This window comes from Pelodiscus sinensis, chromosome 2 (assembly GCF_049634645.1).
Source record: "Pelodiscus sinensis isolate JC-2024 chromosome 2, ASM4963464v1, whole genome shotgun sequence".
NCBI classification, from domain to species: Eukaryota; Metazoa; Chordata; order Testudines; family Trionychidae; genus Pelodiscus; species Pelodiscus sinensis.
In genome coordinates, this window is record NC_134712.1 from 57,619,526 (window position 1) to 57,635,628 (window position 16,103).

Consider the following 16,103-nt stretch of genomic DNA (forward strand, 5'->3'; position numbering starts at 1 on the left):
TTTTAATTTTGGAATTTTTATTCCTATTTCTATTGCTACCTGAGTTTACTAACATTTCACTTCATTATTACAGATGCCCAGAGCGTAGTGGATATTTATGTAAATTATGACTGTGACTTAAATGCAGCAAACATATTTGAAAGACTGGTTAATGACTTGTCAAAAATTGCTCAAGGAAGGGGCAGCCAAGAACTTGGAATGACTAATATTCAGGTAGGTATTGGGACAAGCTTTATAAAGTTACATGTTTGTAGAAATGATGCATCTTAAAATATTTAAATTCTTTTTTCATTACATTAAAATTTTCTTTAACTTTTGAAATCTCTTGCAGGAGTTAAGTTTAAGAAAGAAAGGATTGGAATGTTTAGTATCAATCTTGAAGTGCATGGTGGAATGGAGTAAGGATCAATATGTTAATCCCAATTCTCAGACAACACTTGGTAAGATGTTTTGTAATATTTATACTTTAGCACTTATTAAGTGGAGTTGTGCTGCTCAGGAGCATCACTGATTTCAGTGGTGTTCTTCAGGTGTTTGGCAGTCACACCTAAATCACAAAAATGCACAGGCTCTTGAGTTTCTAATACTGACTTTCTGAAAAAGTTTCCAGTTGTATAAGCACTTAAGAAAGCCAAATGTATCCTGTTCTGTTTAGCCACAAAGGTCAAGTAAGCTTCGTCACTTAAACACTATTTGTTGTATCAATACCAGAAGCTGCACAAACAAGTGTACAACATGTCCCATTTGCTAAATTCCTTATGAAACATTCAGTGGAAAAATTTGTTTTAAATCTCACTGATTTTGAGTTTTTCAATTCCTGGATTAGTAAAACATTCGAAGCTACTTCATTCTATTATTACACATTTTGATTAGAAAACCCATTGTGAATGGCTGTTTTATAGAGTGCTAACTCTGAGCAGAGGCTTTCAGTCTCCCCTATTTTTAAATATTGAACTTGATGTTATTTTGATTAACTCTAAATTAGGACACAGACTGCTTTTTATGTTTGTTTTTATGGAAAGCCCAGTAGTAACTGACAGAGTCATAGATGATGAAGTAAAAATAGTCACAAACAATGTTGTATTATTATCCATGACTCCCATTGACATCAGTGGGGAATACCAGCTGCTTAGCACCTCTCAAAACCAGGAAATCTAAACACAAAATTTTGAAAATTGTACAGGCCAAAAAGGTTAAACAGATCTGCAAATTAAGGGGAAATATCTGCGATTAGAGTTCAGGAATTCTAGCACAAAGACTACTATCCCAATCCATGTCCCTGCTTTTGTCAAGAAAACTGCCATCAATATTATATTGAGAAACAATATTTTTTAATGTAAAGCTTCGTTTTAAATACATTTTATACTGTGAAAAAGTCTGTTGATCTATCCTATGCACGGGTGTCTATTAAATAATAGTAAAGGGACCATTAAGGTTTACAAAGTTACTAGATAGATGTTTCCTTGATTTATTTTTCAGAATTTTTTTTAACTAGTTTTTTGTAGTTTTTACAGTTTAACTTTTTGAAAATAAGATGTGGTTTCCTTTTTTGCTTTTTATAGGTCAAGAAAAACCCACAGAGCAAGACAGCAATGAAACCAAACATCCAGAGACTATTAACAGATATGGAAGCTTAAATTCCCTAGACTCAACAGCCTCATCAGGAATTGGCAGTTACAGCACACAGATGTCTGGCACTGACAACCCAGAGCAGTTTGAGGTCCTAAAGCAGCAAAAAGAAATAATAGAACAAGGAATCGATTTGTAAGTATATTTTGTCATCCATGGAATGGTAGATTCTCAGGCTGCTTTTGAGCTCTGAGGACTTCCCTGGTTTCCCCTCCCCCTCCCCCCGTTTCCTCAGTTACTCTCTTTCATGATCCAAAAATCTCTGGATGTAGCAGATGTTCCTCTGATGGTACAGTGATAGATTTTGCTCCACTTGGAGGCTGCCAACAATGGTTTGTGTCTTACCCTGTTTCCTAACAGTGAGATGATGAGCATTCTGCCTCTGCCACACGCCTGGCATAAAAGCAGGGGATCCAGACTTGGATAAAAAAGTATATTAGATTTGTACAACAAATAGACCAGTCAAAACAATTAACTTACTTTTTTAGTGCTTTATTTGAGAAAAGTCTACATATTAGTTCCTTTAAAGAAAATTCTCTGTCTTATATTTCCTAAGCCTGTTGTAATGTGAACTGCCAGATAGTTAAGACATTCACTAGAGAAGGTTTGGAATTTTATGGTAGAATGATTTTCTGACAGAAAAATGACTTTCTATAAAATTAATTTTTTCCACAGAAAAATTTCATTATTCACCAGAAAATTGTTGCTATTTCTGCTGAGGCTCTACCGCTCCCATGACAGCCTGCTTAGTAGACTCTTTGGCTTCCAAGCAACTCCAGGAGCTTCAAGCATTTAGAAAAATATCAAAATGAGGGGTTTTTACATGTTTTAACTAATTTTTTAAATTTCCATTTGGTGGGAAATTTCATTGTTCCATTTCAGAATTTTTTTTATTCTGGAATTTATGCAGAACACACATTCCAGTTCCAGCCAGTTCAACTCTCCAGCAGCCTGGACTTGTATGGACAATATTGCCCCACTTTAATGTTCAATTGGTTAGAGAGGAGGAAGAATAATTATATTGCCCAATGATTTGAGGACTTAAGTATATTGAAACAATCTGTAGAGAGAGCTGCTCATTTCAATACCTCAATACTGGCAATTATTAGCAAGAGAAAGTGGTTGCAGAAGACTAGAAGGCATCCCATGATGTATGGTTGAGGGTAGGTTTTAAATCCTTCCTGAAGCCTAACCTCTTCAGTCTTTGCAGAAAAGGCAAAGGAGTGGCCTTTCCCTACATTGTGTATATTTTGGCCAGTTTAGCAGAGGAAGAAAACTGAATTAACTTTCACTAGCAAATAAAAAAAAAGTATTTTCATGTTACCTATGATAGCAGTAAGTTGACTATCTCATTTATGAGTGTGTGTGTGAGAGAGAGAGAAGTTTATTACAGTTAATTCCATATTGACATTGCTTATGCAGATTTAATAAGAAACCAAAGAGAGGAATACAGTACCTGCAAGAGCAAGGAATGCTTGGCACTACTCCTGAAGATATTGCTCAGTTCTTGCATCAAGAGGAAAGATTAGACTCGGTAAGAAAACTGCTCTGGTAATTTTAGCTTATTTGATATTTGTGCTTATTTTGCTACTTGCTCACACTAATTATAAATTGCATAGGACTAGAATGCTCTAGAGCATGGATTCCCAAACTGGGGGGCATGTGAAGAAATTCCGGGGGGGGGGGGGGGCGCGAGGTGACCCAGTCCCCCCCCCCCCCCCCATCAAGTTTTTCTGCCCTGTTCAGTTCCTTTTTTGGGGGGAGGCGTGAGGGTTTTTCAAAAGGGGGGCATGATGCCAAAAAGTTTGGGAACCACTACTGTAGAGTGTACTATGCCTATACAAAGGAGTAAGAAGAAGAGGAATTCTCACTTTGGATCTTGTGTTGCCTATTGGAATTTGAATCCAAGAATGTAGGGGTAAAAGAGAACTGCATGCCCACCTACTACACCCTTCCCTAAAGAGATTGGAGGTTGGAAATGTGCAGCTGACTTGTCACAAGGGGGCTTTTGATAATATGGGGCTTTTGCCTTTTGCATGCATGCATGTATCACATAAATGAACAGAATGGACAAGATTAAAAAACGTAGACAGAATAGTGCACGTCAGGAAGCACTGTTCTGATGTGTGTGCCTAAAATAAACATTTGCTATTTAGAGACCAGTGGAGAAACATTTAAAATATTTTTAAAGAACTGTTTTTGTTTGCATATGAACAGAATATTTACTGTGAACAAACGTAGTGTCAGTATGTCTCTCTTTCTAGTTCTCATCTGCTGCTAGCCCACTTTTCCTTCCCTGCCTTCAGAAGCTCTGCAGCAATAAATATGGAGAACTTAGGGTTTGAAGTAGGAATAAGATCCTCTGGAAAAGGGCTTTTTTTCCGGAGGATCGGGGCTAGTGTAGACGCTCTTTTCCGGCTTTTCTAAAAGCCGGAAAAAAGCGGCGAACATTTTTATTTAAATGCCGCGGGGGATATTTAAATCCCCCACGCATTTCCCTATTGCGATTTCAAAAATTACCATGCCCCTTCCGGAAAAGGGGCCAATGTAGACGTAGCCTAGAAGTATTTTAAACATAGACATTACATGCTAGGTGCAGCAAAAGATTCCTAATGCTATAAATTGGAGATTTTAAATACGCTGTGGCAAAGTTTGCTTACTGTACATAAAAGCAGCATGTTGTTTTGGTATTCTTTCTCCTCTTTCTTATTTTAGACTCAGGTTGGAGAGTTCCTAGGAGACAATGATAAATTTAACAAAGAAGTCATGTATGCATATGTGGACCAACATGACTTTTCAGGAAAGGATTTTGTCTCCGCTCTACGCATGTTTTTAGAGGGATTCCGTCTTCCAGGAGAGGCTCAGAAAATTGATAGGCTAATGGAGAAATTTGCTGCTAGATATTTGGAATGCAATCAAGGGTAAGTAGCACTTTTATTTTTAATGCTTTTGTAAAACCGAGTAATGAGTAAGAATTAGTAATATGTGGCTTTGTTGTTTTTTTCAGGCAAACCCTTTTTGCTAGTGCAGACACAGCATATGTCTTAGCTTACTCAATTATCATGTTAACAACAGATCTTCACAGCCCACAGGTATGTTGCTACAAAGAACTTTTTCATATGATAAGTTTCTTGTAGATAACATTTCTACTTTAAATGACTAAGTGCATGTCACAGAATTTCTAACATTAAATTCAATTTTTGTGGCAATATATTTGTAATAATTTTGAGCTCCACACAAATGTACTGATTGAAGACTAATATTTTGTCTGTTTCTTCTAAATAATACCAAAAAAGTGTTACTTTTGCTTCTGAAATGTTCAGTGTAAGTCATTTAGGCCATTCTGCCACTGAGATCTCACTTTATTTACTTTAATTGAATTGAGTTATATGGCCACTGGTTTTTATATTATGCTACTTTTCTCGGTAACTGTTTTTACAATCAAAGCCAAAATTTTTGCAGCTACTAGTTAGTGTTTCATCATGATTCTGTCCTGGTTCTATCCGGTTTGAAGACTGAAAAAGATTTGCATAGCTTTACCATTTGGGAAAATTATGCTTAAAAAACACAGTCAGCGCAGCTTATTTATAAATGCAGAACTCTCATCACATTTGAAATTATTAAAGTATTTAGTTTCACCTTTGGTTGAGCTTTGGAAGAGCAATAAACTCTTATCTAAAATAGTTTAGTCTGTGTGCCAAAATAATTTTGTTTTTATGCTTATTGACAGATTTGGATCTTGGCTTATGCCCTATCTTTTGCTGATCAGTATCACATAATGCCCCATAATTTTCATCATTAGGTATACAGGCAGTCCCCGACTTACGCGGATCCGACTTATGTCGGATCCGCACTTACGAGCGGGGCTTTCTCGCCCCGGAGCTCACAGGCAGCGGTCAGCCACCTTGAACTCCGGGGCGAGAAAAGCTGCTCCCGGTGCCCGTGGTCTGCTGGGGACCGTCTCCCCAGGGGCATCGGGAGCAAAACCGCAGCCCCGGCGGGTTTGCTCGCGGTGCCCCTGGTCTGCTGGAGACGGTCCCCAGCAGGCCAGGGGCACCGCGAGCAAAGCCGCAGCAGCGGCGGGTTCCCCCGCTTCTGAGGCAAAGCCGTGGCGGGGTCCCACGCTTCTGAGGCTTTGCTCTGGCAAAGCCTCAAGCGGGGGAACCCGCCGCTGCTGCGGCCTTGCTCACGGTGTCCTTGGTCTGCTGGAGACGGTCCCCAGCAGACCAGGGGCACCGGGAGCAGCTTTTCTCGCCCCGGAGTTCGAGGTGGCTGACCGCTGCCTGTGAGCTCCGGGGCGAGAAAGCCCCGTTCGTTTGTCAGAGACTGTAAATGGGTGATAGGGGAGGGATCGCTTGATGATTTACCTGTTCTGTTCATTCCCTCTGTGGCATCTGGCATTAGCCACTGTTAGAAGACAGGATACTGGACTAGATGGACCTTTGGTCTGACCCAGTATGGCTGTTCTCATGTTAAGCCTAGCGTGATTTTCATGAACTTTGGGCCAAATTTTTAAACAGATTATTTACTTCTTTTGGGTTTCTAGGTGAAGAATAAAATGACCAAGGAGCAGTATATTAAGATGAATAGAGGTATCAATGACAGCAAGGACCTTCCTGAGGAGTATCTGTCCGCTATCTATAATGAAATTGCAGGGAAGAAGATATCTATGAAAGAAACAAAAGAATTGGCAATACCCACAAAATCCAGTAAACAAAGTAAGTGCCAGCAGTGTGTCAGTTGCCATAGAATAAATGTTGGCTCTTTTCTTTCATAATACAGTCTTCTGGTGTTAGTGTAGTACACCACATTCCTAACAACCTCTTGTTTAATGTTGCAGTAATAATTATTTGTTTAGCGCCAATAGTAATCTTATATGCCATGCTATACACAAGTTCCTGCACTAAAGAACATGAATATTAAGAGAAACACAGGAAAGATGCCATAGGAAATCTCAAATGGAGTTAATGTCTTCCTCTTTTCTTCTTCTTCTTGTTCTTCTTTTGTATTTAAAAAGTGAACCTATAATGATTAATTGTATAGGTTATTACATATTGTACTAAATTGTTCTTTTTGCGAACTTAGTATTTGAGAACTAGAGAACCTCTATGTCCAAAAATTCCTGCCCCCTCAACATTTAATCTTATTCTTACTTTCTGCTTACTCCTCGGTTCCTTTCTTTTTTTCTGAGACGAAGTGGGTGAGGTAATATCTTTTATTGGACCAACTTCTGTTCGGGACAGACACAAGATTTTGAGCTACAGTGATCTCGTCTTCATGTCATCTTCTTTTTGGCTTCAGTTATGTCACCTTTTCCAGTAATTGAGTGACTATATTTATTACCTTTTATCAGTTCCTTTAATTTTGAAAGTCTGTTATCCTCCCTTAAAGTCTTATCTATTAAACTAAAATGGGTTTAGCTTGTCTTGCCCCAGAATTGATATTGTTTAGTCCAGGTATTATCTTTGTTGCTCTATGCAGCACCTTCTAGGCAACATAGCTTTCGCTTTTGTACAGTGATGAATATTGTATACAATATTCCTCATGAGATCTTTATAATAAAGTAACAATCACTTTTTGTTTTGTATCCTATCCATCACCTATAGCAATATCTTTTATTTTAATGTAGTAGTGGTATTTTCCCCACAATAATTCTTCAAACTCTTGTTTTCATTATGATTTATGATTATCACAAGTTCTCTAGATTTGTTAAAAAAATAAGAATAGCCATATTGGGTCAGACAAAGGGTCCATGTAGCCCAGTATCCTGTCTTCCGACAGTGGCCAATGCCAGGTGCCCTAGAAGGATTGAACAGAACAAGTAATCATCCCAGCTTCTGACAGAGAGGCTAGGAACACCATTCCTGCCCATCCTGGCTGATAGCCACTGATGGATCTATCCTCCATGAATTTATCTAGTTCTTTTTTGAACCCTGTTAAAGTTCTCTGGCAAGGCGTTCCACAGGTTGACTCTGTTGTTTGATGAGATACTTTTGTTGGTTTTAAAGCTGCTACATATTAATTTCATTTAGCGACTTCTAGTTCTTGTGTTATGGGAACAGGTAAACAGCTTTTCCTTATTCACTTTCTCCACACCAGTCATGATTTTATAGACCTCTATTATATTCCCCCTTAGTCGTCTCTTTTCCACGCTGAAATGTCCCAGTCTTATTTTTGTTGCCTTTTCTGAACTTATTCTGGTGTCAAGATATCTTTTTTGAGATGATGCAACCATATCTGCATGTAGTATTCAAGATGTGGACATACTATGGATTTATATAGAGGCAATAAGATATTCACTATGTTATTCTCTAGCCCTTTTTTGATTATTCCTAATGTCTGTTTGCTTTTTGGACTGCTGCTGCTCATTGAGTGGATGTTTTCAGAGAACTATACAAAATGACTCCAGGAGCTCTTCACACCAGGTTCCCTCCACCATCTGAGCCCCAGCCCCTCATTGTTTCCATTGGGACTCCGCACCCCCAGTCCTCTTCTGCCCCCTCCACCTCTTGCCCCCTTCCCCCTTGGCCAGACACTCTGTAGCCAAAAACTCTACCCCCCCCCCCCACTCCAGTCCTCTCCTGCCCCCTTTGCTCCCCCCTGGCCATACACCTACCCCCAGAGAACAGCGGTGGCAAATGTAGAAACCAGGGAGCTTAGCCCCCTGTAACTTTTTAACTGTTTGTTTTCTGGACTGTTATTTTAATGATCCAGATATTCTTGAAATTTATGGTTCCTCATTGTGTGTGCACTTAGTTTTCATATATTTTACAAATATGAAGATTTGTTTTTGTTGTTCTAAAGCTACCCAACTTTTTTGTCATTATATAGTTAATGAAAAGTTCTAAAACTAGCCCCCAAAGGCATTCTGCTCAACTTCCCAACTTCAAATGCCTCCATCTGCAGCTTTTTTTCCTTCTCTTCAGCTTGTTTCTGTCTAGTTCCTTATTTTACCTTTTATAAAGCCATTAAACTCTGATAAATTAAATGTTCTCTGGAAATGTAAGTGGTTGTTTCTTTTTATTATATTTTCTCTGAGTTGTCCCTTACTTCAAGATACAACAGTGTTTCTCAAGCTGGGATCTGGTACTCTAGGATGTCTGCCAGCCTCACTGATCAACTTTTCCTTCCCCTCCTCTCCCAGTGCCTCCTGAACATCAGGGAACAGCTGTTCAGTGGCATGTAGGAAATACTGGGAGAGAGAGGAGGAGGGACAGATGCACTGTGGTGAGGGAACGGAAAGAAGGTATAGGGATGGAACTGGGGATGGGAAGAGGTGGCATGGGATGGGACCTTAAGAGAAAGAGTTGGAGTGAAGCATGGTCTGCTGTCCACAAACATTTTAAACCAAAATGCGCATGGATGGATTGCTCAAGTTGGAAAACCACTGAGATAGAGGTTTCATTACTAGCATGGAAAGTGGTAAGGCACTTCTTCATGTACATTTGAGAGAGGGATAAATAGTGATCTCTCCACATTTAATTCTTTCTTGCTGTGATGGTAGTTTAATATAAAATCTCTGTCTACTTTGTGAAAATATTCCAGCCCATCTACCTTGCTTGGTATTTCTTCTTAAGTAAGATTGCTTTAACTAAGTCACATGCTTTCTTTATTTATAAAATAGATTACCTTAATTTTAGTCTATATGGAAATAATCTGTCATTTAAAAAAGTAAATGTTCCAATACTTGCATACTTTTGATATTAGCATATTGATACAATTTAATTTTATACTACAGTGCAAAGAGGCAAGATAAATTTGCATTAACTTTTAGATGTTGTTAGTTTCCAAATGTATCAGAATATAGCATGTAGAAGATTGAGACAAAATTACTATTTTACTTTTTGTGAGAGGGCCTTGACTGAAACAAAAACGTAATAGGAAAAACGTATTTACAGATGTTGCTAGTGAAAAGCAGAGAAGACTTTTATATAACTTGGAAATGGAACAGATGGCTAAAACAGCAAAGGCCCTCATGGAAGCAGTGAGCCATGTTCAGGCACCATTTACTAGTGCAACCCATTTGGAGCATGTGAGACCCATGTTCAAGGTAAGATTCTCATATTTGGTATTGAAATTTTAGATGGGTGTATAATGTTAGGCTGGAACACTGTGATTACAAGGCATTGTTCGAAATATTGTTTGATTATGTATTATTTCAGTGATAATGATCGGTTTTTTAAAACTTCCAGAAAAGTAATCTAAATTGATTTGACTTAAATTCTTTTACAACATGAAAAGAAAACCTCAGTATTGTTAAGTTTTTTTTCACATCACATCTGCTCTTGCAGGATAGATTAAATATTTACATAACTTGAGCGGGGTGCTAGCTGCATGAATTTATAACCTCTTTTTGGGCTAAATACCACAGTTTTAGAACTAGGGCCCAGGCTGATAGTGCCAAATCAATAAGAAGCACCATTTAGGTGTTATTTTTCCTTGAAAGATGTTCTTGCTTATTTTTCATTTGCATGAGTAACTTTTTAATACAAATTGCACCTTTATAAATTGGGACACTCTGGTCCAGCATCATCCATGGTCCAACAGGACCACAGATATTCTAGGATCAGTGTGACCCAGTGCGCTGTGGGCAGAGAGGGGCTGAGGAGCTTGGCGTGATGCGAGGTGGGAGCGGGAGCTTGGCATGCAGTGCAGCTAGGCTGGGGTGGTTCGAGGTAGGGATGTTAAATTTCGTTTAATCAGCTTCTCAAGTAATTGATGCAGTTTCCATCAATTACGTGACTAGCTGATAAGGGGGAAACCACAGAACCACAGCAGGGTTAGCTCCCCAGAAGCTAACCCTACTGTGGTTCTGTCTTTTAAATGTAGTAACAGCTGCCTGGCTCTTACTCCATTTAAGAGGCAGAGGTGCAGTGGGGGACTGGGCGTGAGCTGGGAATCAGCTGTCCCAGTTCGCACCTGGTCCCAGACGTTGTGCCTCACTTTAAAAGCATTTAATAGTTGGAGGTGGTGCAGGGAACCAGAGTGCTTGACCAGGGAGGTTCAGCCTGTATCTATTTTAAAAGCTTCTTCCCTTCCCCTCTTTATCTCTGCCTCCCCACATTATCCATTCTTGTATGTTCTGTTAGTTTTGATGGTATAAATGGTCCCAGAGAGTCAAAGGTGTAAACTCGATTCTGTCACTGTAGTTTAAGCATAGTTCAGGGTTTCAAATATAGAGCCATTGGCCTGCTTAATACCATGGCATACGTCATTAAAAATCTTTTTCACCTTTTAGTAAAGACACAAAAACAAAAGGAAAGGCGGTTAAAGGATTAGAACTATGAAGTATTGAGTAAAGCTTTCATTTTAGTAATATTCGTTGTCTCCTTTCATTTTTGCTGGATAAAGATTTCAGAGGTGAGGGGAAAACAATCCACTTTGACAGTTTCTTAGATGGCTTTAAATATGGTAATAATTGTCCTTTCTGGGCAAAAGAGAAGTTAGTTGAGATGGGCCAGAGCTGTTTGTTGCTGCTATTTAATGTGTGATCCCGTTTACTTACAGGCAAATCAAGACCAATACAATTAGGGAGAGAAAAGAATAGCAAAAGATGCAGTTTCTGTCTTTGATGCTAATTTTTAATTGCAGCCACACCCTAAAAAACACAGGCATGGCACAGTCTTAGTAGCAACATAGCAAACATGTACTAGCATTGGACTGTTTTGGGTTTTGCTTTTAGCTGCCTCTTTGGTCTTATAGGAGTATTGCAAAATGTATAGTAATGTCTGGCTAAGTCAGACACAGAGGAGTGGTATAGGAAAGAGAAGAAAAAGGATACATGTGGGGGTTGACGGGTGAGAGCAGGAGCCAAAATCTCACATCCGGGGTGGTGTTCAGGATTAGCCAAAGCCAGTGGAGTTGGCAGTGTTGACTGGTCTTTAGCCTGTTTAGTCCGAACATCTTTCAGGATCAGGACAATGAAAGCCCTGTGGTCTTCCATTGAATCATGTGGGCCCAGGACACTCGGGGGGTGGCAGCTATGACAGTGAAGTGTAGTTTTTCCAGTCCATCTGTCTTCCAGCCAGTAGATCATAAAGAGCCTGTGCAGTTTCCCCCTGAACATTTCTTTTCTTTTAATGGCACCCAAAAGGGAGTGGTGGATTAAATAGTTCATCCTCTCATTATTTTGCCTACCAGTAAGGTCTAATTTCACATGAGGAGCTGAAGCCCTTTGCTACAGCTAAGCTGAGGAATTGAGGAGAGTGCAGGATAAAGCATGAGGAATGGTTGAGAAACCGTAAGTATTTAAGAAAATAGAGATGGCAATAAAGTGCGAGGGTTTGCATAGGAAGAAGATGACAGTGTAATAGTTGATAACTGAGGTTACTACGGTAACTATTACATGATCTAGCTCTCTGGTTAAGAATTCCTCTTCATTCTGAGGGAGATTTAATTTGTTGTATTTTGTGTGTTCCTTTACCAGTTGACCAAAGGACATTTTTTTTTTTACAAAATAGTCTGTTGCTCTTAGTGGAATTGTGAACTTGTGAGCATTTGGCTATAATGAAGGGGTGTGTCATAACTTAAAATATTCCCTTGCTTTTTAGAGTTTGCAATGGGGGGAGTATTCTGGTGGTTAAAATGCATCTTTGCTAATGTATGGGTTTGAATTGTCCTTACCTTGGTGTGGATCTGAGTAGTCTTTTCACTCCCTCATTTAAAAACTGATCTTCAGATTAACAGCTCCCAAATGAAGAATGTATATTCAACTATGTCTTTGTCTATCATGATAGCACTGTCAAATGCAGAGCAGAGCACCAGATGTCTTTGGTAACTGAGAAGAAGAGTCCCCGAGAAGGTGGCGTAGGCTTTGTCTACACTTAAAAGGTTAAACGCAGCTGTGGCAGTGTTTTAAATTGAAAGTGTGGCCACGCATTCTGCTGGCATCAAGTTAACATTAAAATGGATATACGAACCCACTGTGTCACCAGCCGCATATTTGGCTTTTTGTATGTGGAGATGGGTTCAAATGTCAGGCTCAGTCATGCCAACGAAAGAAAGATTGATGTGTTCATCCCAGGCTTCAATAAGCTGCTGTCCACATCACTCATAAACTGATGCTGTAATAGGTAACATTGAGCAGTCAAACCTGGGAAAGGAGAAAATGGTATGGAGCCAGCAGTGCTGTCACATGAGTCAGGATGGAGACAGTGAGACTTCAGAATGGCCAGTGAGTTGCATGCACTGGCTATGTGAACACTGCACCCGCTGGTGACAGTGTGTAATGTATGTTTAGCACACTGTGTCCACATTAGGGTGTGTGGGTCTTATCAGTGAAAGACTCCAGCAAGGAGGCTGTGGGGAAACGGGTCAGCAGCTCCCTACTGCTGGAATCCTTTTTTATAGTGAGGAAGGTTTCCAGTAGTGGGTAGCTGGCAGAGCCTTTCCCTCCTGCTAGACAGTTTCCCTGTGGTGGGAGAAGGGCACCAGCAGTGGAGAGCTTGATAGGGAAAGGTGCTTTCATGACTTTTCAGGAATGAAGAGCAGTTGGCATGATTAAGTAAATTTACTCAGTTTTTAATACATCCAGAGAATTACCATCCTCTGGACAGGCTTGCATAAACTGGTTCAAACTAGATTCTTCAAAGACAACAAAGAAAACTTTTTGATAAATACCCTGAGTTTAAACTGACTTGAGGCCTTTCTTTTTGTTCCCATAATGGACAGACCCTTTTATCCAGGTTGTGGTGGGCAATCTTTAGTCCTATGAAATTGAGAACAATGAGTAGTCCTGTGGCATCTTAGAGACTAATATCATGAGCGTTCATGGGCAAAACCCACTTCAGATGAGCTGGAAGCTGGAGTGGAAATAACAGGAACCCAGAATTTATAACAAAAAGAAGGGAAGGAAAAATAAAGAGGTACCTGTCAATTGTAGTAGTGGTGCTAATGAGGCTAAATTATTGGGCTGGAAATGTCCCATACTTAGCTTTTGATGTAAATGAGGTGTTAAATGCAGGTTTTGATCTCTGGTAAACTTTTCATGATGCATACAGGTTCCTTTGTTCTTTTTATTAGGTTGTCTCTGTAATGCTTTTACTTTATGTATAAATAGATTTGCTTAGAAAGATCTGTGAAGTAACTTATAATTGTGAGCAGTTATGCTGTTCATATCCTCTGAATCAAAAGGGAAGTATAGACACTGGTCTATCTGGGGCAGTGTTTCCCAACCTATAGGTCAGACCCAAATATGGGTCTCCATTACATTTCAAAAGGGTCGCCAGGTATCTCCCCAGGTGATTCTTAAGAAGTCATTCACACATGTTTTGAATTGCCTTGGGTCACCAAGTCTTCCTGAATTGTCAAAATGGGTCCCCATCTGTAAAAGGTTGGGAACCACTGAACTAGGGAGTCTGGCTTACTGGGAATAACACAGTGGAGGCAGGGAACAGTGCAGCTGGAGACAAGGGTTTCCACCAAAGAGAGCTGGTGGCTGAGGAGCCAGGAACCTTGAGTTGGTGCCAATACAGATGCAGTTGCCTTGAACTGTAGCAGCCTTTATTTATGCATATGCGAGTGGTGGTATAAGGATTTTTTTTAACTGAAATTGATCCATTTAAATTAAGCAATGTGAAGTCAGTCATGTAGCAAATGTAAAATAGTGAACTTCCTATTTTTATCTATTCAGTTACTTCAGTTACGATACTAACCCCTTTTATTATGAAGTTACCACCCTTTACTTTGCAGTGAATATCAGAACATCCCCAAAGCTGCAGTGTGAACTTCCAGTAGATACGTGTCATCCATTTTGAGTTTCTAATTACTTAAACTCAGTTCCAAGACATTCATCATTTTATCATTCCACGTCATTAACTAATAATAAGAACCAATAATACACTTTGTATTTAGAACCAGAGATCAGTCATAATTATCCTCTTAAGGTGGTGATTACAATGTAGTAAAGAATAAATATTTGCTCACTCCAGCCTTGCTTTTGTCATATCCACGCTCTGGGAACCTTTTCAAATTTGTATACCTATCTTTTCCTGTTAATGAAGTAGTGAAACCCTTGTGATGGTATTTATTGGGATAAAAGTACAGGTGAAATTCACCAACAAGCCTGTGCACCGATTACATCCTCAAAATAGAGTTTGTGCTTCTTAGGAGATGACTTTTACCCAAAATAAGCAAGCGGGTATTTATAAATAAATACATTCTACAAATGTATCATAGTAAGAATCCAACTGTATGTATAACACACCAAAGAGCAAAATTGTAATATGCAAACAGTGCCCCACTAGAAACACTCTTATCAACTTATAGTACTGCTGTTCATATAAACGTTATGGAAAATCCCAGTGTGTTTGGGGTGGGGTATGTGTGCCACTGTAATAGAAATTGAATCTGTCCTTCTTTGTCCATTCAAAATACAAACTGAAGTATTGCAAGTGACCAATATCACTGAAGGAATTTTGTGATCCCCTTCTCTGGGGAGTAGAAAAATTCTTTTCTATCTCTACCACTTGCGCGTTGGTAGGGATGATTGTTGTACAGTAAGGTTATTCATTCTTTAAAAAAGACAAATGAGTTAATCAGTCATGCGATGTAACTAATATTAAATCTTCAGTTATATAATAATAAATACTAAAAATAGCTGAGTGGAGCAGCCTATCTTGCGTTCCCTAACAAGTAAAATACATACCATGCTAAATATTTTCATGAGTAGCTTTTCAAGAACTCAACAGTTAGATTTTTGTAAATGGGACTCTCTATGGGAACAATTCTCTGAAGTTCTATATGTAAGAATGGTGCCTTTCAGCAAATTTGAATTGCACTTTCATTGTGCGGTTAAGTTTTGAGACTTGTCAGAACTGATGTCTGTATATATTAGTCCTGGGGAATTCTGCAATTGGTACATTTTAGAGCCATAGTAAAATTGGAGAATTTCCCCAGGATTGATATATAAAATTTGTTTCTGATCATGCAAAGAATTATGTATGCATATGGTATGGAGTACTGTTATCTAAATACAAAAACAAGTTCTTCTAGATATAATTTATACACAGCTTCTCCTTTTTAGAACCCATGGAACTGCCTACAATAAACTTTTGCAATGGAAAAAAAATGCTTTGGAGAAAACTGTATTGTCACTAGAAAGTGTGTGTCAGTATTATAAAATAGTTAGTGACTACCTAGGAAGGAGCACTTCAGAAAGGTATCTAGGGATCATGGTGGACCCTGCCCCAGCCCCCAGAGCAGCGGACCGGCAAGCTGTGGCCGTTGGGAACCGCTGTGTTAACAAAAGTGTTGTAAGCAAGAAACAAGAAGTAACTCTTCTGCTGTACTCTGTGCTGATTGGGCTTCTGCTGAAGTGTTGTGTCCAATTCTAGATGGCACATTTCAGGAAAAATGTGGAGAAATTGGAGAAGGTCCAGAGAAGAGCAACAAAAATTATGAAAGGTCTAGAAAAACATGAACTGTGAGGGGAAGATTGAAACAATTTAGTTTATTTAGTCTGGAAAAGAGAAGAT

General features: G+C 39.2%; 1 protein-coding gene across 2 annotated transcripts in view; it reads left to right on the forward strand.

Annotated features, from left to right (window-relative positions):
- ARFGEF1 (ARF guanine nucleotide exchange factor 1) overlaps nt 1–16,103 on the forward strand; it is a 164,098-nt gene that overhangs the window by 103,905 nt on the left and 44,090 nt on the right. For both annotated transcript variants that reach the window (XM_006131486.4, XM_075920576.1), the window contains 8 exons: nt 74–213; nt 332–440; nt 1,563–1,764; nt 3,052–3,163; nt 4,345–4,550; nt 4,637–4,721; nt 6,176–6,347; nt 9,528–9,679. In XM_006131486.4, the coding sequence (XP_006131548.2) occupies nt 74–213; nt 332–440; nt 1,563–1,764; nt 3,052–3,163; nt 4,345–4,550; nt 4,637–4,721; nt 6,176–6,347; nt 9,528–9,679 (1,178 nt within the window). The remainder of the gene's footprint in view (nt 1–73; nt 214–331; nt 441–1,562; nt 1,765–3,051; nt 3,164–4,344; nt 4,551–4,636; nt 4,722–6,175; nt 6,348–9,527; nt 9,680–16,103) is intronic.